At 43.4% G+C, this 25,093-nt stretch overlaps 1 protein-coding gene across 4 annotated transcripts in view; it reads left to right on the forward strand.

The window, feature by feature from the left end:
* The window catches only part of SPECC1 (sperm antigen with calponin homology and coiled-coil domains 1), a 956,149-nt gene that overhangs the window by 151,392 nt on the left and 779,664 nt on the right, over positions 1-25,093 (forward strand). Inside the window, exon 1 of one of the 4 annotated variants that reach the window (XM_069226283.1) lies at positions 7,185-7,571. The exons of 2 other annotated variants lie outside the window; for them this stretch is intronic. In XM_069226283.1, coding sequence (XP_069082384.1) covers positions 7,532-7,571 — 40 coding nt within the window. In that variant the 5' untranslated portion in view covers positions 7,185-7,531. Of the gene's footprint in view, positions 1-7,184; positions 7,572-25,093 lie in introns of those variants that run through there. One more of the 4 variants, XM_069226285.1, reaches the window with a different exon arrangement.

Here is a 25,093-nt window from a genome sequence, read left to right on the forward strand (position 1 = left end):
GGTCAGTATAAGGTTGTGTTTGTTTAGTAATACCTGTATAGGCATTACAGAATCATAAAATCAGGTGTTAGTATTTGGCGATTAAGTTGATAGTTATAGTGTGCAGAGTTGCTTGTAATTATTTACCATATTTTACATCATGGGCAGAGTGTTACAAACTTAATTAATTGCATTGTTAAATATTAAGAGAAACAGTATGATGATATTGTTTGGATATGAGCGACACATACTATAAGACATATATTTGGACGTTCAAATATGGCACCCATGGTATCTGTGGATTGCCAGGTATTGTGTTATGTAGTCCTTTGTTTGTGTTAATTGTTTGGCAAGGGCATTTAACATGTGTAGTGAAGCACCAGTTTGTACGTGAACAAGGCTACGGCTGAAACGCGTTGTATGTGAGGAGACACTTTGTATTTAAATATATAATCTTTTGGGACTTCTTTTTGTGTTCGAGCATTCTTCGAAATATAATTGTTGGAGAAAGTTTGGAATATATATATCTATACATATTTATGTGAATATATGTACCCTGCAATTTTCAGTGTATAATAGTGGTAAGATAACTGGTGGTTAATGTATTCGCTGGGGAGATCTGTAGGTTCTCTGAAGGCATCATAAAGTAACTTATTTATGTTATAGATTTATATTTTATGTAAAATAACTTGATGGATTAATGCATTTTTGTAAAGATTATTGTTACCTGCAGGTTACAAGATGCATTCCTGATAAAAGAAGTTATGTATTTATATTCCTGTTTGAAAATGGTTTTGTGCGTGTTATAAGTCATCAGTTTAAAACTGCAAGATTTAACTCAACCTTTGTTAATTCCAAGATTTATAAAATTTACTCTGATGGGTACCAATAGGCAATTATTATTAAATTGCAAAAAATCAGCTTGTATTATGTGTTTTATTAATGATTATTGTTTGTGCTATTACATACGTAGAAAGATATATTTAGTATTTCTGCGTAGCATGCATAGGTTTAGGAGAAGGTCAAAAACACTTTAAATATCTAATAATCTCTTAGCAACTTGGTATGTCACACTGCAAGAAGTGTCTTTGTTTCTCATGATGGGCTTCTGGATGTGGTGCCAGGTTTTTGTTCCACTTCTTTGATGCATTTAACCCCCAATTGTGAGTGCATACTACATCAGGACTCATGTGGTGCAATTCGATGTGTCTACCCCTGAACCCGGTTCTGGCTCAAAAACAGCTACTGGGACTGGAATCTGGCCAGTTCCCACTCTCCTGCTGCACTGGCGCATTATGACCCTAATCTTCTGCTTTCAGTGTACTCTCCCTACTAACAGTGTACTTGCTGATTGTTTCCACTACTTTGAAGGATGTGTGTGTTTGCTATTCCTGCTTCCACAGGATGTACTGACTATATGTACCACTCTGTTCCTTCATTCCTTGAAGGTCTTGCCTCTTTTCACTCTCACCTTAAGCCCATTAGGTATTTAAAATGCAGTCACTTTGTGACCAATTAAGTAAGCCAAAACAGATTTACTGTCACATTTGTCCTTGCTGCCAATTTCTTTGCAGCATACAAAAAGTGATAGATGGAATGCTTGAAGTAATCTCCGCCACAAGAAATTACTCCGGACCTCATCCCAGTCCATCATTATTTTGCACACAATGCCACCTCAGTTTGGACCCAGCCATATCTTGACCCTTATTTAATGGGAAAAGTCCAGACCAGACCTCCAGGCCAGGTCCTATCTGAATCAGGACACAGGCAATCCAAGACTGGTTTTGCCATTATTAGGGCTCAGCTGTCGGGTATAGCTTGGTTCCAATGGCATAGTGTGCATAGGACTCATGTTTGAGCATACCCGACCCATTTATGGTCTTACAGTGAAGTATATAAGACTGGTAATTAATTACTCTTCTATGGACCCCCGTCTAACATTATTTAGCATACCATGCCACTTCAGTTTATACCCTGCCATATGTAAATCCATCTTGATCCTGCTCTAAAGAGAACAGTCCAGCCCAGACTGCCAGGCCGAGTCCTCCTTGAACTGAAAAACAAGCAACCTAAGACCGGTGTTGTCTAAAGAAAGTCAATCAGCTCACCATTTCACAGGTACTCAAGAGATAAACTATAACTTTGGAGCAGGTTTTGGGTTTTCGAAGTTTTGTATGGAAGTTATGCATGCACTGTAAGAATATCAGATAAAGATTTACATAGCACTTGCTAAGCGTGTTCATAACGGCCCAAAGGAACCCTTTTTAGCAACACTGTAATAACAAAACATTGAGAAACAAACATTAAGCCAATTTATGCTTTGGTGTTTGTAGTTAGCTCCTTGATGCAGTTCATAACACGGTCATCTACATTACAAAATACACTAGAATTTCTGCAACAGAGGCAGTACCTCGCTGAGTTATCTGCATAAAATACATATCTGTGTCCTGTCTGCTGAATTCTGTGTTTTGGAGCAGACACGTTAATCCTAATTTCGATTTTATGATGTTCAATTAATTAATATCCTTTATTCAGCTAAACGCCTCACAGTTCATAAATAAATACACCCATAAGACAATAAATACTGAAAATTAATACGCCATCCAAAAAGTAATTGGTTAGTTTTCAAGTTAAAATATAAACTAAATAGAGTTGTGTCTGGTGACAATCCCAGCCAATGCCAAAAAGTATCAAAGGGAAGGATGACATTATCTAAGTCAAACCTGAGGCATGAGGTCTGAACCTTGCAACACAGTCTTATATTATGCTTCTAACAAAGTGGGTGGAGCAATTGCTTCCTCAGCAAAGTCTCTGTACATAGCAGCATAAAATGTTTCAATGTCTCCGGGCCACCAAGATCACAGGTACAACTTTCTGAACATTCCTTATTGACAGATCGTTTTTGTATGCGAACACTGATGAAACTCCTAATCTGAATTAGATATAACGAATGCTCTTTGACTCTGGGTACATCAAGTTCATATATGGTTTATAAAATCTGGAGAAATTAATTTCCAAATAGTAAGAAAAAAGACTGACTTTCTCAGTAATTTTACAGCACATCAATAATAATTGCTTCCAATAACTGTTTTTGATGATTGAAACGCTAAGTTTATTTATTATGCTTGGGCTATCCCAGAAATCAGCATGACAAATTTCTTTTAAAGTTTGTCAAATATGGGACAGTTTCTGGATTCTTGATAAATCTTTATTAGCCAAAAGGTCAGAAAGTGATTTTAGGTAAATGGTCACTGCAGTATTGTCCAAATCCTGGCTCGTGAACTACGGACTTTAGATGGATTTCATGCTCAATACCGTGTAGGCCCAGTTCTATTCTGATACGTTCCTTCGTTACACCCATGCCTAGGTGTAATGCACATCACAAAAAGCTATTTTCAATATTTTGTACCTCAGTTCGCTTTTTAAAACCCCACAATTCGGCTACTCGCGTGGTAACAGCTACTTCTTACATTTTGAAGACTTCCAGGACGGCCTTTACTGCGGTTACACCAATGCTGTTCTTACAACGCAGGACAGCTGCTGTATTCTACCTTAAAATTACCCCATTTTTCGATTTAATTTATCCGAGACTGTTTACGGTCAAATCGAATGCCTAGGTGATCAAAAGAAAAAGAAGCAATCCAAAGCGATATCACTAACATAAAGTGATTTCTTTAATTTGGTTGCTGGATTCAGGACTATACATTTTGTTTTGCTAACATTGATGTTGAGTTGTTGCGAGTTCACTTTGAGCCAGGAGTAGAGCATCATCTGCGAAGAGGAGTAATGGAACTTTCTCTTTTCCTATTGTTGGTACATCCAGATTTAGGCCGATGAGGAATCTTCCCATCTCATTACTATATGGGTTAAATAAGGCAGGCACTAACATGCAAACTTATCAGACTCCTGTTTGGATTGGGAAGTCAAATTTACATTCCCCTTCACCCTATGTCTGACTCTAGAAGTCGTTGTGTAAAGGAGTTGCTATAATACAGCTAAAAGGCATTCTGGAATCCCCCGATTGCTCAGTGTAGTCCAGAGAAGGGCTCAGCTAAGTCAAATGCTGTTTCTAGAATCATGAAGACTATAACACAATAGATTTCTTCCCTCTCGTGTATTTAATACATGTACAATAAAGCCTCATAGGCTGGTCTCTAGTTCCCACTCCAGGCTACAGAGTGGATAGACCCAGTCTTGGATGCAATTAAGGAGTAGCTTACCATAAATTTTCCATACCCGTTAAGCAATGTAATCGGATGGCAGTTCCTACGACCTAAGAGAAATCCTTTTTTGAAAATGGGAACTATAATTGCTACTCTCCACAAGGGGGAAATTTCGCCAAGTTTCCAAACTGCATGAAATAAGTTTTTTAGAAGTGGAGCCCAAGTTGATATAATGATTCGGAAGGCATCTGAGGAGATGTCATGGTGCCCTGGTGCTTTATGCAGTCTTTGGCTACATATTGCATCAGTCTCTTCTTCCTCAGTGAATTCCAGTTCCACATTCAGCCTTATGTGCAGCTGCATATGAAGCCCTTTTTCATTCTCTGACTTAGTGGATTTCTGATATTATAGAGAGAATTGTTCAATCTGTTCAGCAGGGCAGACTCTCATATTTAAATTTGTTGGCCGGAGCTCACAGCCCCATCTTACCATTTACCAAAACTTATTGGAATCCTTTGTTTTTATGCCATTTTTCACAATATATGTTTCTTTTTAGCTTGATTAGTAATTTGAAAATGTTCCCTAGGTCTTTAAGGGAATACTCTCCTGACATGTTCAGATGCCTAGTGTTTAAGGCTTTTGTTAGTGCCTATTTTTTCACAAAACATTCATCATCATACCATTTTAAAACTTTCATTTTACAGATTGAGGTGCTCATTACGACCCTGGCGGTCCGGTAAATACTACGGTGGAGGTGGCAGTTCCACCGCTGCGGTCCCGACGGCGAAGACTGTTGTATTACGAGGAAGGTGGTGTGGCCGATGCCAAACAGCCACACCACCGACAGTCCCTCCAGTGCGGCCGGACCGCCGCGGCCAGCGGGTGCCTTCTCCGGGCCGGCGGCATGCATGACACCGCCGACCGTATTACGAGGGTGCATACCGCCAGGGTTTTCCCTGCAGGAAATCTGATTCCTGTCCCACCAGACCGCACCCCACACATGCACACACCCATTGCCATGCACACACATGCCTGCAATCACACACGCACACATCCCAAACATACACATCACACAAACACCCCCCCACCCATTACAGTCGTCCCACATACCTGGTCGGAGTCACCCAGCGGCCCAAGTTGTGGGGGACGACGGGAAGGGGGAAGATGAAGGCGGTGACGGCTACTGCGTACCAGACCGTCATCGCCGGTGTATGACATCATGGGCCCCAGTCCCCCATAGGCAGCAACAGGACCCTATTGGTCGTTGGATGGCGGTGCGAGCCGCCAATGGTTCACCGATGTGCAGTGACCACTGTGCAGAAATGTGGCTTGTAATAAGGCAGGTGGAGTCTTCAAGACATAGTGGTGGTGGTGGGACTGCCTCTCTCTCACTGTTAGTCAGCCTGGCGGTGGGTGTAATGTGGATGTATTTTGGCGGTCTCCTGTGTGTGCCTCGTAATACGCCGGTCAGGAGACCACTCTAACTGGCAATATTTCAGCAGCCGCCAGCACAGCAGTCTTGCCAAAATACCACCAATGTTGTAATGAGGGCCTGAGTGTTTGTGGCTTCTTTTGATGAGAATAGAATACTTGCTTATGAAGGTCTAATACAATTTGTGGTTTTCTATGTAAGAAAATGTGATTCTTTTCCGCAGACTAGGCTTTGCTCCCAGGTGAAATGATGTCAAGAGAGGATCCACTTTAGGAGCCAATTTTAAACTTTGTAATGAAAATTTTGCAATTAAAAGAGTATGATAATTTGCATTTTTTCTTCCAACATGCATGTCAGCTACAAAGTGCCAAGATTTGAAATTGATTAAGAAATACAGTCTATTAAGCTTGCATGGTATTCTAGCAAATATACAGTGGATACAGAAGAACTGTTTTGGCATCATGCTTCCCTTCCTTTTAAGTGTGTCCCAATTTGATGTATGTAAACCCAGCAGACCAACCAAAAAGGATTTGATATTCAGGCAGGATTCAAAACTGTGATATTAAAAGTGATGCTTAAAGCCCACATCCGGCATATTCTAGGAGGTTCAGAGGAGTCATCTCTGTCCAATTCAGCCTTTTGTTTAGTGCTGGGAGGCATGTCACACCATTTTCACACCTATTAAATTGATAATTATTGGCTGGAAGATCAAATGCAAAATATCCTCCGGGAACTTCAGGAAAGAAAAGGTAAATTTCTAAAAGTTACCTTTCCTTAATATTCATCAAAAGTCTGACTTCACCATTGAATTGGATTTTTAGTAATTATTAAAAATAGTTGTTTAAATATTTTTCTAGCTATTCCCATTCACAAGGTATAGTATGAGGGCTGTAATCTGTGCTCTGGCTTGCACATTTAGGCCTGAGACATTGAAAATAGTGTTTGGGTGCTAGTCATTGTAAGGACATGTTTACATTCAATGTTGTCATGTCCTACTTTTACATTTTGCAAAAAAATAGAAGGACTAATTCAAAATGATCCAAGGGAGGGCAGACAGTGCTCTTCAGTATAGAAACACAGACTTGGCACTAGGGGAATAAATAAAATCTGAGTTTTAATACCCAGCAGCAAACATGTTATTTAAATAGCTCTCTCTGATAACAGTTGCTGGCTAGTGCTGCTTTGTAACACATAAAAACCTGATTTCACTGTTTGAAGTCAACAGTCACTGAAAACCTTGACTGCCCTGGCAGCTTCGGAACTGGTCACCCTACCCTAATGTGGTTAGTTGATGTTTACCAATTCCAACCCTGGTTCTTGGGGTACATTTTTTACATTTCCCTGCAGCGCTGCTCTGCCCCTTAAGTAATTAAATGTATAAATTCGTGCTCATCCGGAGACATTGTGATACTGGCTGGTTGCTGCTACCTAGGCGCTGAGATTCCATGCGCAATACGCCCTAATAGATGAAGTAATGCAGGACTTTCCCAGGAAGCGTCGGTGGTGCGCTATTCCTTGCATGCCCTCAGCCACCGTTATTCCTGGGAGGCGGCTGCAGTACCGCTCAGTGATCGATAGGTGTCTCTGCTCTGCAGTCACCTCCCATGCTCATTCCTGCAGTCAGGCAGATCCCTCTCTGCCCTCCCGCCTCCTGGCGCAGCCTATTGTAATGAGGAGGGAGGGATGTGCAGAGGGATGCAGGGCTCTGAAGCCGGCTGTGCTCTCTGTGCCAAGGAGTGAGAGCACGGGGACCGCGCTGTCCCTGCTGGGACCTGGAGAGAGCCGGCTGCGCTGTCTCTGGGAAGGGGCCGAAGTGAGCAGCCCGTCCTGTGCCACTGACCGGCGCTGGTGCCCAGGAAGACACAGAGCGGGCTGCCCCTTGTCGCTACGAGTATGAGCAGGGCGTGGGCCCCCCAGCAGGTGTCCTGAAGGGCAGGAGGCGGGCTGGACGCCAGCCATGGGCAACCAGCCCACACGAGCCGAGGAGCCGGAGCCGGGTAGGTGTCGGTGTAGACCTGGAGCAGATACCGCTGTCTGCAGGTGTGGAAAGTGGTAGGCACTTTTGGGGAAGGTGGGCAGGGATGCTTATTGGCTAGGGCAGTGATTTGGACCTCCTGTGTTCCAACTTCGACCTTTGTAAGTTGAACCTGCCCTGCAATAGCCTGTTGTGAATTCGGGGAGCGGAGCCCCCTTTCTGGACGTCTTTGTCCCGCGCCGCGTGGGTCACGTGCAACCTTCGGCCCTTTCCACCTTCTGGTCCGGGGGACGGTGTTCTTTTGCAGTGCTTCAGTTAAGTTAGGAGTGAAGGATGTAATGAACAGTTCACTGTCTCGGGGCACTGCTCTGCCATTTGTCTGTGTGTATTCCAGTAGTTAGAGACTTGTACTGCGAAAGGGAACTACAAATACCAGAATGCAAACTCGGCCAGAACAAGTGACATCATGCTCTTGACCTCTAGGAAAGGATGTGTAGAGAGGTTAAGTTCTGTGAGACTATTTAAGGCGAGCAGCAGTGATTACGCTAGACTCGTGTGCTCCCGTCTTCTGAAAGTCTAACGTGGTTGTAGGTGACCGCAAACATGGGCAACGAGTTTAATTAAACTCAGGCGGTGGCTGTTTTTGTTCAATGATGTGATTAAAGGTTATCTTTTATAGATATGTCTCGCAGGGGAAACTTTGGGTTAGGCGGGGAGGGGTGAGGCGGCCATAACCTTATCACGTTATTCCCTCAGAGCTACAAAACATATTCACCTCGCATCCCTTCTAAGATTTAATCATTGGCAGAGAACGAGACTGCAGATTCTGTGTGTTGCTCCACTGTGTTGGGCTGTACTATAGAGATGGGTGAGCCACTGAAAGTTCGAGTGAGGCTCGAGTCAGATGTCCGGCCCTAGGGCAGCTCAAAGTCTCCTGGGACCCTCGAGCTCAAAACGAGCCGAACTTTCATATGGATTGGGTTTATCGCCTACGCCCCAACCATATGTGAAAACAATTGAAAAGAAAGCCGTGATATTTGATTCAAACGGAGAGAGAAAGAGACAGCCATCTAGTTGCTGAAATGCACCATGTGCAACCAGAAATCCGAATCAGTCCCGGCTTCACCGCCTGGCGAAATTGTGTGATTCTAAGCAAATATTTTGTTTCCCCGAGTATCTTTTTTTTCTCTTTTCACACATAAGAGAATACCTTCAAAATGTGACTTCAGGATCTGCACTGTATAGACACCTCGTCTGTTTGATTTAATACTATAATTTAGTTTCATCCATAATAAGAATTGAGGCCACACGTAGGGTACACATACCAACTGACTTGCCTTTTAGTTCAGTAGTGGCATGTTGACACTTTTAATAAATACCTCTCAATGCAGTGATGCAATCTGATTTTATAGTAGGTTATATAGGACTACAAATACCAGAATGCAGCAAGAAATTACCCAGATGACCTGCTGAGAACTGGAAAACTTCAGAAACGTTGTCAAAAGTGTTGAAGGACTCTTACCATGGGGTAGGACTGCTTGGATTTGAGCAGCAACACGACCACATGTGGGTGACTGAGTCAGTCCCACACCTACTGGAAGCTGTTGGCCTGACTTTCTCAGCTACCTAGCAGCATCTCACCCAAATCTAGAAACGTAAAGGTGATTTTTGGCAGCCAAAAAACATGGCACCCAGACTCCTCAGGGAAGTTGTGGTAGAACAGGTCTTACCCCTTTCTCTCATTTGCAAGAAGTCACACACATGCGAACGCAGACAAGGGGATGCACAATAAGTTTCAATACATTTATTGAAGAAACTGCATTTTATGATAAAAGACATGCGCTGCAATTATTAGGAAGGTGAAGATTGTTACCATTACTTTCTTGCAAAGTTAGATGGAAAGATTTATACCTTCTCAAGTTGCAAAGCTTAACACTTTCCTGCATTTGCCTAATGATTGTAACTTTAAAAAAAAAATATGTTGAGAAAGGTTACCTTGCAGTGAGTCTGCAAACAATTTCCAACATGTCTGTTTGCTTATAGTAAATATGATCCTGCAATGCAATAATAATTTACTTGTAATTCGCATAAACTTTTTGCACATTAGAAGGCAAATGTAAATTGGAAATTTTAATAGTCTTCGCAAATGATGAAAGTTGGAAATTGTGTAAACTTTGCATAGACTAGGTAAATCCTACACCTTAATTATGATAGGTAGATCTTCCATTAGGATCTGGAGACCACCAGACAGCCCTCATACCCCCCACCAGCTATACGCAGACCAACAGACTTAGTTGTTGGAAGAAGCTTTTTATTACAACATTTTTGTATGGTATTCTCTTTACACCAAATCATAAATCACTCCACTTCAAATCAGTAACCATAAATCTTATCCGACAGGATCCCTTCCTGTCCTGAACCACCACTGGACCACACAAGTGAACCGTGCCTCACCTTTATCCCTAGGAGGGGCGGTTACCCTGACTACACCGTTCCTTGTCCCCACGCTCAGGGTTCCGCCCCCCCTCCAAACACCAATCTGACTCTGGGTGTAATGGGGCGGCCAGGAGCGAGAGCCCTATGGCCCCACCAGCGATCTGGGCTCCCTTACCCCTTCATCTGGTGTGTACATCCGCAGGTTGGCTCAGGACTTCAGGATCCTATCCCTGGTGTCCTCCCGGGGCCACAGCCTTGGGGACCCCTCTGTTGTTTCTGGTAACTTTAATACCTCACTTTCCGCTTATGCCCTTCTTCACAACCTAAATTAAGGAGAGGGTGGGTGGGACAACTGTGTGCCTCTGCAAGCTCCAGACGCCGCGCTACCGAAAGAAGAAGGTCGAGCTTTCTTGGGGGGGGGGGCATTTAAATAGCTCCCCACCGGTACGCGGCGGCTAAAACCGGCTAACGCAACCGCTACGTTCACTCAACACCCAGTTTCCGCCCCCCATGCCTCGCGAGGCATGAGGGCGGAAGTCGAAGCCAGCCCGCTGCACAACTAGTGCGGAGGGGATTGTCGGGCCTCGGTGGCCCCGTCTCCTAACAGGCCTCGCCCCCCCCATGTAGGGGGGGGCGCTTTACCCTTAGTGCTCAGACTTGTGATAATAGGTGCTCTGGAAAACAACATGATCCAGGCTTGGCTTTTTATCCAACAGATTCCTGCATTGAGAGAGTTGTGATCAAAATTATAATTGGAACAGCAAAAAATACAAAGTTCCATTGACTAAAAATCCAGAACTGGCTAATTGTGTTGCATGCATGACATAGGATCCCTTACAGCAGTGGTGATCCAAATACATTAAAGGAGAGAAAGGCTGAACTGAGCACAACAACTGTAGAAAAGTTGCAAAATCAGGCTGCAAGAGATTTGCTCTAGGTCTCACGAAACCCCATAAACTGAAAGAACTTTCAGGTTGTCCCTTGTTAGGCATAAGATACTCAGAAAGGCCTTAATTTTAGCTACCCTTACCTTGCATTCTATTACTTGTAAAGCTGCATTTATAATTCAAACAGTGTTTCCAGAGGTTACCTAAAATACGTGATATAAGTGTAAAAGTCAGGTCTGGCTTGAGTGGACACCGAATTTCCTATCTTCATGGACACTGCTTCCATTCCTGGGCTTTTCTTTGCTATCAGTATGTTTCTCTAATTAGTTGGCAGAACACCGCAAAAGCATTAGGTTCTTACTTTAAAGTTCAGAACTGGAAAGTATTTGCGATGACGATGAGCTCGTCCTTATGGATGTCATTTGGGCTCCGCTGTCTTTGTTGTCTGTCAATTTTGCATTACACTAATTGTGAACAATAATATAGTTACTATTACTGTAATGAAATGGAGTATAATTAGCTGGAATATGCCCTTCCATGGCACCTGAGGTAAGTAAAAAATGTTTTAAATGTATATTGTGTGCGTGCTTGCGGGTGAGAGTGTGTTTATGTGAGAGTATTTATGTAAATGTGAATTTGTGTGTGTGAGTGTGAGTGTAAGTGGAGGTCAAAGGACGTGTGATGCCACTTCCGCTACCCTTGGCATTTCGGTGAATTGACTCTATGCTTGAGAGCTCAGTGTTTTTTACTTTCCTGTCAAAGGAAGGTCATTCCTCGAGACCGATCACTGTCAGTCCCCATGGGAGGGCCATTTAATTCGGACATCAAACACTTGTTTTATTGGCAAGCTTTTGTGACACCACCGTGGCAACTTTTCAGTCCTCTTTCATTTGGTGCTTGCATGCCATACGGAGCACTTGAATGAAACCACTCTCAGAATGCATCTGTTTTAAGGTTACCAGATGACTCCAAGTCACCAAAGATGCTACTCTCCGGTCCTGTTTGAAAACCTGATGCATTCTGTGAGTTGTAGTCCAAGGTCTCTTTAGTTGATCCATAAATAAAGTAACAAACCCGAAAGCAATGACTTGCAAACGAAATGCCCAGAACTAGACCACTGCGTGTCTGGCGGCATGTAGTTATTTGGCAACTCGCTCCACGTTATAAGTGACGTCACCATGAGATGCTGTATTACCATTGGCTCATACCTACGAGAAAAGTGTAACCATTGGCCTGAGCCTTCTTCGAGCTGTTGGCTGAAAAACGAGGCTAGCTCATGACATGGCTAGCTGACATCGATGAGATGACGGCTGGCTAAGAAGTGGAAACATGGCGTCACAGTTCAGTGAGCTGTTAGTTCATTCTAGGTTTACATTCTTAAAGGGGGATAGCTAACGATATGAAGGCTAGTTTGTCTTCCCTAATAGCTTATGTGCCAGCGAGTCTCCCTTCAGGGTAGCCCTCCATTGCAGGTGCAGTGATCACTGGCGTGTTGTTACATGTCATAGTAGATGATTTTAGTCGGCAGCACCCTGCATTCTGGGATTTGTAGTTTATATTTAATTGTTATAAATATAGAAATGCACGTTTTCGAATGTAAAACACTGTTAAAAATGACATTCATGTTTGAAGATGAGGCGTGATGACTGGAGCCTTAGTTACGCCTCTGGCCAGACTGTAGAAGTAGTAGCGTTGCCTAAACCCGTTACCCCCCAGATTTGGAGTTTCACGCAACCGACTGTGTGCTACTATGCACTAACAATCTCATCTCAGGCAGTGGAGTAAGTCAAACTGATGCCCCTTCCTCTCGCAAAATGTGATGAGGGGCCCGTGATCCTCCCATATCTCACAGATAATAATTGGCGCTGGACTGAACTGGCCCGCTGGGGACCTCCCGGAAAGACTGGGGCCCTTGGTGGGCAGCGGCTGGAGGGGTTAGGGGGAGCTGTGTTACGCCCCTGACCTCAGGCTTCTCTGCGTTGATTGCATTTTTTTCCAGCAGTCATTTTCTGCCAGAAACCACCCGGGGTAACTCCACTGGAGAATGTGGCGTTACTGCGTTCTTTAGATCTGGTCGCTGTACGTGACCACGCTGGTGTCTCATTAATGTGGCGAGCCTTATATCAGGAAGTGTGGTCGTGCATTCAAGCTCTGTGTGTTTGCTCATTACAGTCCACCCTCCAGGGTGTTAAGGAGTGTCTTCATAAAACATTTGCCATGTGATTTACACTGTCATATACTTGCAATGGTACATATGTGATGTTAAACGTACGTTGAAATGTCCTGGGAAAAGCGTAGCCCTCAAAACTCCCCTGTTATTAATTTTCTAGGACTAATACAAGTGAAACGTCCCTTAAGTGTTCAAATAGAGTGAGCAAAGCATTTTGTGGGTGAGGATGGAGTGCAAACTTTTATATTGAATTCCAGGAAGTAGAGTAATTGTTGTCGAAGGTCACAGGTTGCTGTACTGTAATTATCCGAGATATTGTCTTTGATTGACTGCATATAGTAACTCCCTTACTCCCATCAAAGAAATACCATCAGCCCTGCGAGGGATAAGTTAACGCCGCTTATACAAACTTTATTGGACTTTAGACCGACATCAGTTTTCTCTACGTATTGCCTTTAATTCCGTGTAGCTCCCCGTGGTCTCTCTACTCGTTCCTCTTCTCACAAGAAGAAAGGGTGTCATTGTTGAAACGTGGTAATGAGAACAAAAGGCACATTTACAAGAATCGTATCTAGGGAACTGAATGCGCTGATTTCAGATTAAACAAGCATTTGCAATGCAGTGGGTCTCGCATTTGCTTGACTTAGAGCTATTAGCGTTGTAAAGTCCTAACCGGACTTCGCCACATAAAATGAAAAGTAAAACAGTTTCACATGAGCGAGCCAATTTAAAGTTCCACGTCATGAGCGTTAAGGAGCACACAAAATGAAACAGAAGTTTGCTCGCACAGTCAAACGTATCAGCAAATGTGCACCGAGATCGCGCTGCGTAGGAAATAAAAAGAAAAAGTAGTCCAGAAACCATGCTGAAAACATGGAGCCTCGTATGTTTTTTTTTGTAATTAGTTGGTGTTGTGATAAAGAGTGACACTGGAAATTTAGATGTGGAACTCCCTTTATTTAAGTACACACGAACAACCCCTGCCAGATCTCAGGGAGAGTAACCAACTCCTCTGTGGTCTCCGTGTTCTCCCCCGGTCCACCCTTCAAAGAACAACATTCTAAACAGACGCTCCAATGAGTTGCTAGGATACAAGACATCTCCCCCCTTTTCTCAAATACCTAAACATGTGCAAGCGAACAAAAAACAATAGGTTAAATATAAAATAAATACGAATAAAAAAAAAAAACATAGTGCAGTGCTATACACACTGTTATCATAGTGTTATACACACTGTTATTGCACCAGCTAAGTACCATAATATAATCTCTCATCCAATGACGGTTTGGCCGTAGTTGGTACTAATGACGTAGTTCTACTACTTCTCCTCACATTGCAATCCATATGATTGGACCTCCCTCTGTCAATCTCCTCACACTTTACTACACTCTCCGTCTCATTCCAACTTGTAACTTTTCGCACATTCCATTTCTTACCATCACTTAACCACACGCTGTTGCCTACCACACCCTCAACTCACTTGGGTTTAGACCATTTTGATAAACTCTTTCTTTGACCACATGGTACTAACGATCTAACCCAGTCCCCTTTTTTGTATTTATGACCAATTCTTTTCACACTGTCATTATGTCTTTTGACATATTTATCCTGATACCTCTCAAATCTCTTCTCAATCTCCCTTCTGTCTGTCATTCTAACCTTAGCCTTGTTCATCTATGGTGGCGTTAATTTAGTGCCTGCCACCCTCCCCTTCAACAAGCAAAAAGGAGATTCACCAGTAACTGAGGGATATTACGATAATTCCAAATAATTTCTTTGACAGCTTCTTTGCAATCCATGCCCTGTTCTTCACCCAATTGCACACTCCTTCAAAACTCTATTGAATCTCTCAACAAGACCATTCTCCCTGGGATTGTAGACAGCGGTGGTGTAGTGTTCCACCTCCAAATTCCTCAAGTAGTCCTTAAACTGTTCTGACACAAATTGTGGACCATTGTCAGTGACCACATATTCAGGATAATCTTCTCTGCGAAACACCTCTTCGCAAAAATTAATTACATTGTCATCCTTCACCTCTCTCATGAACGCTACCTCTGGCCATTTAGAAAAGTAGTCTACCAGAACTAGTGCAAACTTTCTCACTATTCCTCTGGAAACAAACGGACCGCAAATGTCCACAGCCACTTTCTGCCAAGGTCTCTCCGGAAATTTGGTACCTGATATAGTTGATTCCCTTACTACATGAGATTTGTCGCTACACATGCATGCCACGCAATTGCTCACACACCTCTCTATATCCTTGTCCATACCTGTCCACCAAAAGTCCACACAAGCTCTCCTTTTCATCCCTGTCATACCACCATGGCCTTCATGTAACAGGTTCACCAACTTTTCCCTCAAACTCACAGGCACCACTAATCTCTCACCCCTTCTCAACACTCCATCTATGATAGATAGTTCTGGCCACAATTTACTATACTCACGCAACATGTCCCTCGGATTACGCATCTAAATTGGATCTGCAATGTATTCACACATTGTGCTCAAAACTTCATCATCCTTCAATGCCTGCAACCATTCCTCCATTCCTATGCTACATCCACACGATTCACTGTCAACCAACCATTCTTCACCATCCTGATTATCCTCATCATCCACTTTATCTTGTATGGGAATGCGCGACAAACAATCAGCATATCTGTTAACTAATCCCGGAACATATGCTAAATTGAAGTCATACTCCTGTAATCAATAAAGCTATTTGGCTATCCTTGGTGTCGCTCTGCCGGCTCCCTTGGTAGAAAATATGTCTGCCAAAGGTTTATGGTCTGTCCTTAATTCAAATCGACTGCCCCACACATATATTTTGAAATAGTTAACACCCCACCAACATGCTAGGGCCTCTCTCTCAATTACAGAATATGTAGCTTCCGCTCCTTTAAGCGTACGTGACGCAAAGGTCACCACTCTTTCTTGTCCCATCCTTCTTTGCATCAACACTGCCCCAAGACTGTGTGCACTGGCATCCACCGCTATAATTGACTGATACTTGGGATCAAACGGTTTCAGACTCACTGATTCTACAATTTCCTTTTTTATAAAGTCAAAGGCTTCCTGACACTCCTTTGACCAGTGAAATTGAACTTTAGATTTCATAAGTGTCTTCGATACATGCACTTTTGCAGCAAATTGGGGAACAAACTTTGAATAATATTCTGCCAGGCCCAATAAGGACCGTAGTTGATCCTTATCCATGGGAGCGGGTGCATTTTCAATGGCATCGAGCAATTTTTTCTTTGGCCTTACTCCTTTCTCGGATAATGTGTGACCAAGATATTCTATTTGCTTTACACAAATTTGCATTTATCAGCACTAATTGTGAGGCCTTAATCTCGTAATCTTTGCAGAACTTCCACTAAGACATCATTGTGGTCATCCACATCCTTTCCCCAAACCAAAATGTCATCTTGGAATGCTACAGCCTTCTCAGCTCCTGTCAATATGTTGTTCATTACTCTCTGAAAGACTGAGGAGGCCGATGCCAACCCAAACGGCATGCGAACACACTGAAACATACCCTCGGGTGTAATGAATGATGTTAACTTTTTAGATGAGGGATGTAATCGTATTTGATGGTACGCATTTGACCGGTCAATCGATGAAAAATATCTAGCATCTTTAACAGACGATAATAATTCATTGATGTGAGGTAGGGGATGGCGATCCACCAATATACATTTGTTAAGATCCCTCAAATCTATACACATGCGTAACTTTCCATTAGGTTTTCGCGCTAAAACAATAGGACTGAGCCACTCTGATGACTCAATGGGTTCGATAACTTTATTGTCACATAATCTCATTAACTCCTCTTTCAACCTTGACCTCAAAGCAAATGGCACGTTTCTCACCTGGTGCATCTTAGGAGAGCTATCTGATTTAACTACAATTCAATGCTCAAACTTTCTTAGACACCCTAATTTATCTGAGAACAAATCCGGAAATCTCTCCTGCCATTTGTTCTTTTCCACGTCATCTACCAACAATACCTGTTCTGGATGGTTGGGATGCAACACCATTCTTAGAGTTCATTGCTCACTCCACCCCAATAGACTCTTTCCATGCTCCACCACATACACAGGTACATCTGCACACACCCCCTTGAAGGCTATTGTACACACTATGTAACCAATCCGGGGTAATTTGTCTCCACAATATCCCACTGGTTTTATATTTGTGGGAAAGATTTCACCGCAATCCAACTCCTTCCACACTTGTTTGCTTACAATGGTGTATGGTGAACATGAATCCACCCACACCTCCACCTCTTTATCATTCATCTTAACTTTACACTTTGCAGGAGTATAGTTAACCTCAATTTCCCCCACACATTCCTCTATTGTTAACACCTCAACGTTCCCATCATCCTCATTCTCACCCTCTTCTTCCGACTGTACATCGATGCATGCTTTGATACTGTTCACTGACTGCTTTTGGCACTGCTTCTGCACACGTCCCATTCTGCACACACGTGCAAAGTGACCTATTTTTCTACATTGGTAACATTTCACAAATGTCGCAGGACATTTACTCACCTCTGCAGTATGATTATCACTGCCACATTTATAACATTCCCTTTCTTTTTTTTCCACCCTTCTTTGCCTTGGAAATAGCATTTACGTCTTTCGAAATACTATCAGTATTGCGTTGATTGAGATTGAGTTCTGTCAAATAGTTTGATGTGTTTTCTATCTGTCTAGCTATGTTGATGGTCTTTTGCAAGGAGGGATCCTTCAATTCTAATAACCGTTCTTGAATTTTAGAATTGTTTGTTTTGTTAATGAATTGATCTCTTATCAGTTCTTCTTGTAGGTCTCTAAATTTGCACGACGCAGCTAATGTCCTTAATTCGGAAAAATACTGCTCCACAGTTTCACCCTGTGCTTGAATCCTAGAGAAGAATTTGTGTCTCTCCACTACTATACTGACTTTCTTACCATAGTTATCGTCCAACGCTTTCATAGCTACGCTTTATTCATCCCCACTGAAATTTTCAGAAGGTGATGATGACTCATCCTCACCTTCTCCGTCAACATTCGAGGAGATGTTCCGACTGGGCCTACGCAGTGTTTTCAGTACTCTCCGTCCCTCGACGCCCAAACTGTGTTTTAAGATGGCTCATTTTCGCAATGGATCGAACATGACCCCTCCAATTGCCTCCAAGTAAGTTTCAAAAGCTTCACGCCAGTCTTCCCACACCATGCACGGTGGGTCTGGATTTTGTAAGAACTTCACTGGCGCCAAAATGGAAGAAATAAATGATCAAAGTGGTCACCGTAAAAACAATAAATCTGCAAACAGCTAAATAAATAAATGAATAAAGTGGTCACCGTCGTCTGCGTTGCTTTCTGCTGTCACACCATGAATATCCCCAGCTATGCGTGTGCTACACGATGATGCAATGCGTGGTACATGATGTTCCCCATTTTTTTTTCTTCCGTTGCAGCGTTATCTTGTCCCTCTTCGATTTCACACCACGCTGTCACGTTGCCGTGGTTACTATGTGCGCAGAGGTTCACCGCGTGTTTGCTTTCACACCATGCTGTCCGTTGCCGTGGTTAATATGCGCGCAGACGTTCACTGCGCGTCTGCCTGACCCTAAATGGTGTCCTTCTTCGATTTCACACCACCTCTTAACCGTGCGGCCGCGGTAAGGTTCTCGCGCTCAGAATTCTGTTTTGTTTTAAAAGAAGCGCGCGGTCTTCGTTATTTACATTGCTATAGAAATTGTTCTCAATTTACACGCACTCAATTCAGTATAAACGCTGTTAAAATTGAAACGCCGACCTTGTGTTGTTCGTTTTATCTCCCTTTTTTTTTTTTTTTCCTTTTTCCTTGCCGTCCGTCTCGATTTCACTTTTTCATTATTTGCGCAACCGTGGAACCTTTGTTCTTTTCCTCTCCTCAGTTTCTCTGTCAACGTAAGCACTTATTTAACTCCACACCGCCTTTTTCTTGTAAGCTCCAGGACTTATTTTCTGCATCTTTGGGATTCCGTCTCCTTCTGACAGGGGTTGATACAGGCTTTCACCAGACCATCCCATCCTTGTCGCCATGTTGTGATAAAGGGTGACACTAGAAACGTAGATGTGGAACTCCTTTTATTTAAGTGCACACGAACAACCCCTGCCAGATCTCAGGGAGAGTAACCAACTCCTCCGTTCTCCCCAGTCCACCCTTCAAAGAACAACATTCTAAACAGACACGTTGCTAGGATACAACAGTTGGTGCGCTAAACACCGGAAAAGGCATGCCTTTCACAAATAAAATCAAGCGATTTTTAAAAGGCAAGTCCACAAACCAGTGAAACTCATGGGCGTGCAGTGGGCGTGGTTACAAGCCCACAGAGTGATTACAGCAGGCATGAACGCTTGCGCGCTCGACCCTAAAAAATAGAATGTTATAACTCCTGAAGATGGTGGAAACACCAGAAATCACTGAATTCGGATAATGAATTAAATGGAAATTGAAAAGTAAAGAGAGCTTTAAAAGGCGTTTCAAGTAATTGATGTAAAAACTTGGAAACAAAGGTCCATGTAACGAGAACACATGGCATCACGGATGTCAAACATCTGACACAGAAAAGCTGGTATTTGTGACAGTGACCAGTGTGAGGATCTGACACTGGTGCCAAATGAGAATGTCTGACTCTCACGGGCAGCGGGAGAAGCTCCCACTGATGGGCAGTGACAGCACATGGCTCATTTGGGTAGTGTGAGAAGTTCCCACTGACGGGCATGGCTCTCTTGGGCAGTGTGAGAAGCTCCCACTGACGGGCAGTGGCCAGACATGGCTCTCTTGGGCAGTGTGAGAAGCTCCCACTGATGGGCAGTGGCAGCACATGGCTCTCTTGGACACTGTGAGAAGCTTGCGTGAGAGACCAGTGCTGGGAGTTCCTGCTGTCAGTGGGAAGAGCTAGCACTGGGGCTCTCACACTGGTGTGCAGTATTAGAAACTGTGATCAGTGGCCGGACATGGCTCTCTCGGGCAGTGTGAGAAGCTTCAACTGATAGGCAGTGGCCAGGCATGGCTCCCCGGACCGTGTGAGAAGCTCCCATTGATGGGCAGTGGCAGCATATGGCTCTCTTGGGCAGTATGAGAATGGGCAGTGGCCAACATGGCTCCCCAGGACAGTGTGAGACGCTCCCACTGACGGCCTGTGGCAGCACATAGCTCTATTGGGCAGCGCGAGAAGCTCCCACTGACGGGCAGTGGCCTAACATGGCTCACCCTGGCAGTGTGAGAAGCTCCCACTGATGGGCAGTGGCAGCACATGGCTCTATTGGGCAGTAGCTAACATGGCTCACACTGACGGGCAGAGAGAGGCAGCACATGGCTCTCCTAGGCAGTGTGAGAAGCTCCAACTGACAGGCAGTGGCCGGACATGACTCCCATGGAAAGTGTGAGAACCTCCCACTGATGGGCAGTGGCAGCATAGGGCTCTCTTGGGCAGTGTGAGAATGGGCAGTGGCCAACATGGCTTCCCCGGACAGTGTGAGAAGCTCCCACTGATGGGCAGTGGCCGACATGGCTACCTCAGGCAGTGTAAGAAGTTCCCACTGACGGGCAGTGGCAGCCCATAGCTCTCTTGGGCAGTGTGAGCAGCTCGCCTGAGTGACCAGTGTTGGAAGTTTACGCTGTCAGTGGGAAGAGCAGGCACTGGGGCTCTCACATTGGTGTGCAGTGTTAGGAGCTGCACTGGTGGGAGTGGGTGCAGTGTGAAGAGAGGGCACTGTTAGGCAGTGTGAGGAGCCTGCACTGGCGCAGTGTGGTAGTATGTAGAGCTTTCACTGCTGCATAGTGTGAGAAGCCTGTACACTTGGCTGGGTGAGAATGGGCCACTGGTAAGGGGCTAAAAACATTGTCTTAAATGTAGAAAGTTCAGCTGGTTGGTGATGGGTTCAGTGAGAGTAGCTCTCATTACTGTGTGAGATTTGTGACCTTAGAATTCGGTCTGGGTCATTTCAGTGGCAGTGGTAGCCCCTATTTCCGCACCCTACAATCCTCCCAACTACCCGCACAGTGAGTATTCTGCTCACAGTAAGTTCTTACACTGAGAGGGATTAGACTTTAGTCAGAACCCTATTGAAGTCTGTCAGTCCTTTCTCACTATCAGTCATTCTGTCTCTCTCCTTTATGCTTTATTCATTTCTCACTCTATCTCTGTGTTTATTGTTTCTTTCTATCTGTGTTTGCCTAGAGTGTACAGACTCCGAATTCACTCTAAACATTGAATTCAGTCTATAATAGAAAACCCACTCTTCGTAAGTATATGGGAAAAAATCAACATTTCTTACAAAACCCATTCTTTACTTCAGTGCATTGTAAACAAGCATTAGCAAAGTCAATGGGCCTGACTTTAGTTTTTTAATATTGACTAAACCATTTAAAAAAAACCCTCCTATAGTGAAACAAAAATAAAGTAGTAGCTTTGAGTACACATCTATAAGGTAAATACTTTGATGTGTGATGATTCAGAGTACTTTTGAGATATAGAATAGTCTCTTATACATTACAATGCAGGCAGGCCGTAATTTTGATGAATGATACAGCCAGTAGCATAAGGTGGGATAAATATGCCTCAAGGGGGAGTAGCAGTCCACTGTTTTTTAGATTTTAAAGAAGTGTTAACAATAGGTATTGCACATAACAAGGCTATCAAGCAAAACCTAAAACGGTTTCATTAAAACATGAAATCTAATAAGCACTGGCAAAGCAAATTGGTCTGCCTTTCTGTTAGGGGAGCTTCTTGGCATTATTTGGGCGACTTTTCATGTATTGTTGTCAGTTGTTCTACGGAATGAAGCAACATTTGTGGGATACAACAATATGAGGGCTGCGATTAAGGCCACTTTGCAGAGCAGACTGCATTAGAAGATTTAAGATGTTACCTCATAGAAAAGTGCTATGAAAACTAATAAGAAAAGAAGAAGCGTATTGTAAGTAATGCACCTAAAGGCATGCGCAGCAAAACGCAGCTTAGTAGTTAGTTTTGATAAAAGGGCCAGCATTTTTGTTGCTTTTCAAGAAAGTCTATATAGATATCTCAATCCAAACAGAAACAGTAAAGATCACATGATCAAGGCTGCGGAGACAGCCAAAACGCGTTGTGAATAACGCCTTTGCTTTACTTTCTTGAAGTCCTGAGTGCGCGATCTTTACTGTTTCTGTTTGGATTGATGTTATTATTACCGGTCTGCTCTTGCCGGTTTTTGCGCCACCCCTCGCGGGCCGTTCTGAGCCCGGAATGAGCATTCGGATTAATATAGATACATATATATATATATATATATATATATATATATATATATATCCTTATATTGTGAACAAAAGTACAGGAAAATCCAGCAATATGTTATGAATAGAACTGTCCTTATGACAGGGTAAAACATCCAACCTACATAAACTTCTAACAAAAAATACAAATAGGCAATTAAAACATAGTGCAGGCAAAGTAAATACATCAAAGGACACACACTGGGTTGCAATCACAAGCAGAAGTTGCATCTGGAATGTAACAAACGCACAACTTAAAAGCCCACATTTCTAATACTGAATGACAGTACTGATTGAACAGTGCACCCATCCTCGAAATGCCATGGGCCTCGATGGGCAGACCATCCAAGCAACGGAAAATCATAAAAACGCATGAAAGCCACTGGCTGAAGGGGACTAAGCCCACTGTCTCTCTGTCACGTATACTTTTCAAATAATTGATCACATGATTTTTTTTTTAGAGATGTTAAAGCTGACTACAACCAGAACTAAAAACCGTAAAACGAGGCTGTAAAACAAGGAGCAGTGGGGAGAAAGTTTAAGACTGACATTTAACTTTGCTGTAACTTTTCAAAACCCATTCATACGCCCTGGTATCCATCTAGTATTACTGAACCTAAATCAAAATGTGCAAAGAGGTGTATTTTAAGTTGTTGGACCACCTCAATATCTGCACTATGGTCTTCAAGCCCGGTTTTTCATCTGACGGTGCAGTGCATTGTGGGAATTGTGATCCTGTCTTCTTTTTTGGGCCTGGAGGAGAACTTGCTCCAGTCTGGTTTTAGTGTCTTGGATGTGGGCGTCTCCAAATGTCTCCATTTGATGTCGCCAGTTGCAACCTTTGCTACTATCGGCACGTAAATGGCTTGAATTGTCCGTTAACGTCATGGCGTGGCCTCTTTTTGTATCTAACAAGACCTTTTGAGATTAGGCCACAGTCTGCTCCGTGAGTCAGGAGAATTCCCCACGAATGATGAAATATGCTATTTCAAAATCGAATGGCACTAGGTGTCCACGTGTCTCAATTCATTCTGGACTAGGCGTTTCCAGTCAAAGGGTTTTCCTTTTAAAACGGGCGTATAACGAAGGGTTCGAAGAGCAGGTTCCATGCCAGATATTCATTACTGCCATCTAAGATGAATTTACATTAATGTAACTAGATGAAGCATGTTTACGTAGTGGGTTTCACAAACATCTGTCAGGGATCTAGTACTTCATGACCTGGTTTAAATACCTCAGCGTTAGAGCTCCAACATTTGCCAAGTTTATGCACGAGTAGCTCCAGTACAGTTCTTTGCATTCTGGGAATTGCAGTTCTTATTTAAAATGGACTCAAAAGATCTACAAATTCCAGAGTGTGAAGAAAATAACCTGACTTGCCTGAGCTACTGAAGCATGCAGTAGAAATCTTGAGGGCTTAGCACCCAGGCCAACCAAATTTCCTGGGCCCGTGCATGTTTTACTCTAGTCCAGATTTTTTCTTTGAATTCTTGGACTTGCAGTCATGTTTATGCTATTTTAACACAGAACTAAAAGTCCCACATTTTGAAGAAAAAAGACTGGACTGGAACGCTACATCCCACATTGATCTGGAAACTTGGCGGCTAGGAGCACAACAGCTCTCATGATGATTTAGGAACCGTAAGCCCAGGGCTGAAAGTGTGGTTAAGGTACGTGAATATAGAACCATATCCTTCTGGCCTCCACGTCCTGGCCTGATGCTATGCGGACAGTGGTGGATCCCCATTTTCCGCCCGCCTGAGCACAAAGGTAGTGTGATAATCGGCAAAGGCCGTGTGTGGATGAGGGGAGCGGGTGGGAGTACATGTGACATTCAGGGAAAAGCCGCCCCTGAATATCACATGTTGGGGACTTTTCATGAGGATAAAATGGAACAACATATCTACCGTACAGTCGCAGCAGTATTAAACGCTATGAGCTGTAACAGCAGAGTGCACCACCTGCAGGTACAAAGTCTACTTCTGCAACTCTGCATACCGCGTGCCCTACAATATGTAGCAATAATATACCAACATTCAGGTGTACCTCTTTTAGTTCAGCTCAGTGGCGCTGGAACAGTTTTCACAGGAGTGTTTTATCACTGAAGTTAGAGGTTACGGTGAGAAATCCACGCGTCACACAATAGACAAGTGCAGTAAATGAGGTGCCCATTCAGCTGGAGAGTGGTAAGGTTGTGGTCTGGAGCTTGTAGTGCATTTTGGAGCACCTGTGTGGTAGCCCATGGTTCTTTACAGGCAGCACATTTTCTGTTTGAATGCCTACTAGATGTGTATAGACGTAGTTTGCCTGGATTTGGAAGGGTGCGAGTGAGGGCAGGACTTTAAGTGCGCTGGGCCCTCCTGGGCCCAGGCCTGGCAGTAATGGAACACCGACATTGAAAAGTGTCCCTATCAGGCTGTGTATTCATGTCCTTAACTCTAATGGCAAACCACTGTCTGATTTCTGAACAATGAATGTAAAAAAACGATAAGTTTAATCACGTTAGTGATTTAGTTCCTCTTTATATTTCACGTTTTACCTAATCTTGAATTCCTAGAGTGTTAGCTGTTTTCAGGATGTTGTGTTTCTGTATTTTTCCCCAGATAGCATGTTACTCTTACAAGGTGCATACTTTGAACTGACTCATCTCCAGGTGCTCATAGTGGACCAAAATTGAGAGCTCTAGAGTTTAGGCTGAAGGCAAATTTCTCACTGTGTCTGTCAGCGGGTTAAAATGGTCTTCAGAATACATGA

Source organism: Pleurodeles waltl, chromosome 3_1, assembly GCF_031143425.1.
Source record: "Pleurodeles waltl isolate 20211129_DDA chromosome 3_1, aPleWal1.hap1.20221129, whole genome shotgun sequence".
NCBI lineage: Eukaryota > Metazoa > Chordata > Amphibia > Caudata > Salamandridae > Pleurodeles > Pleurodeles waltl.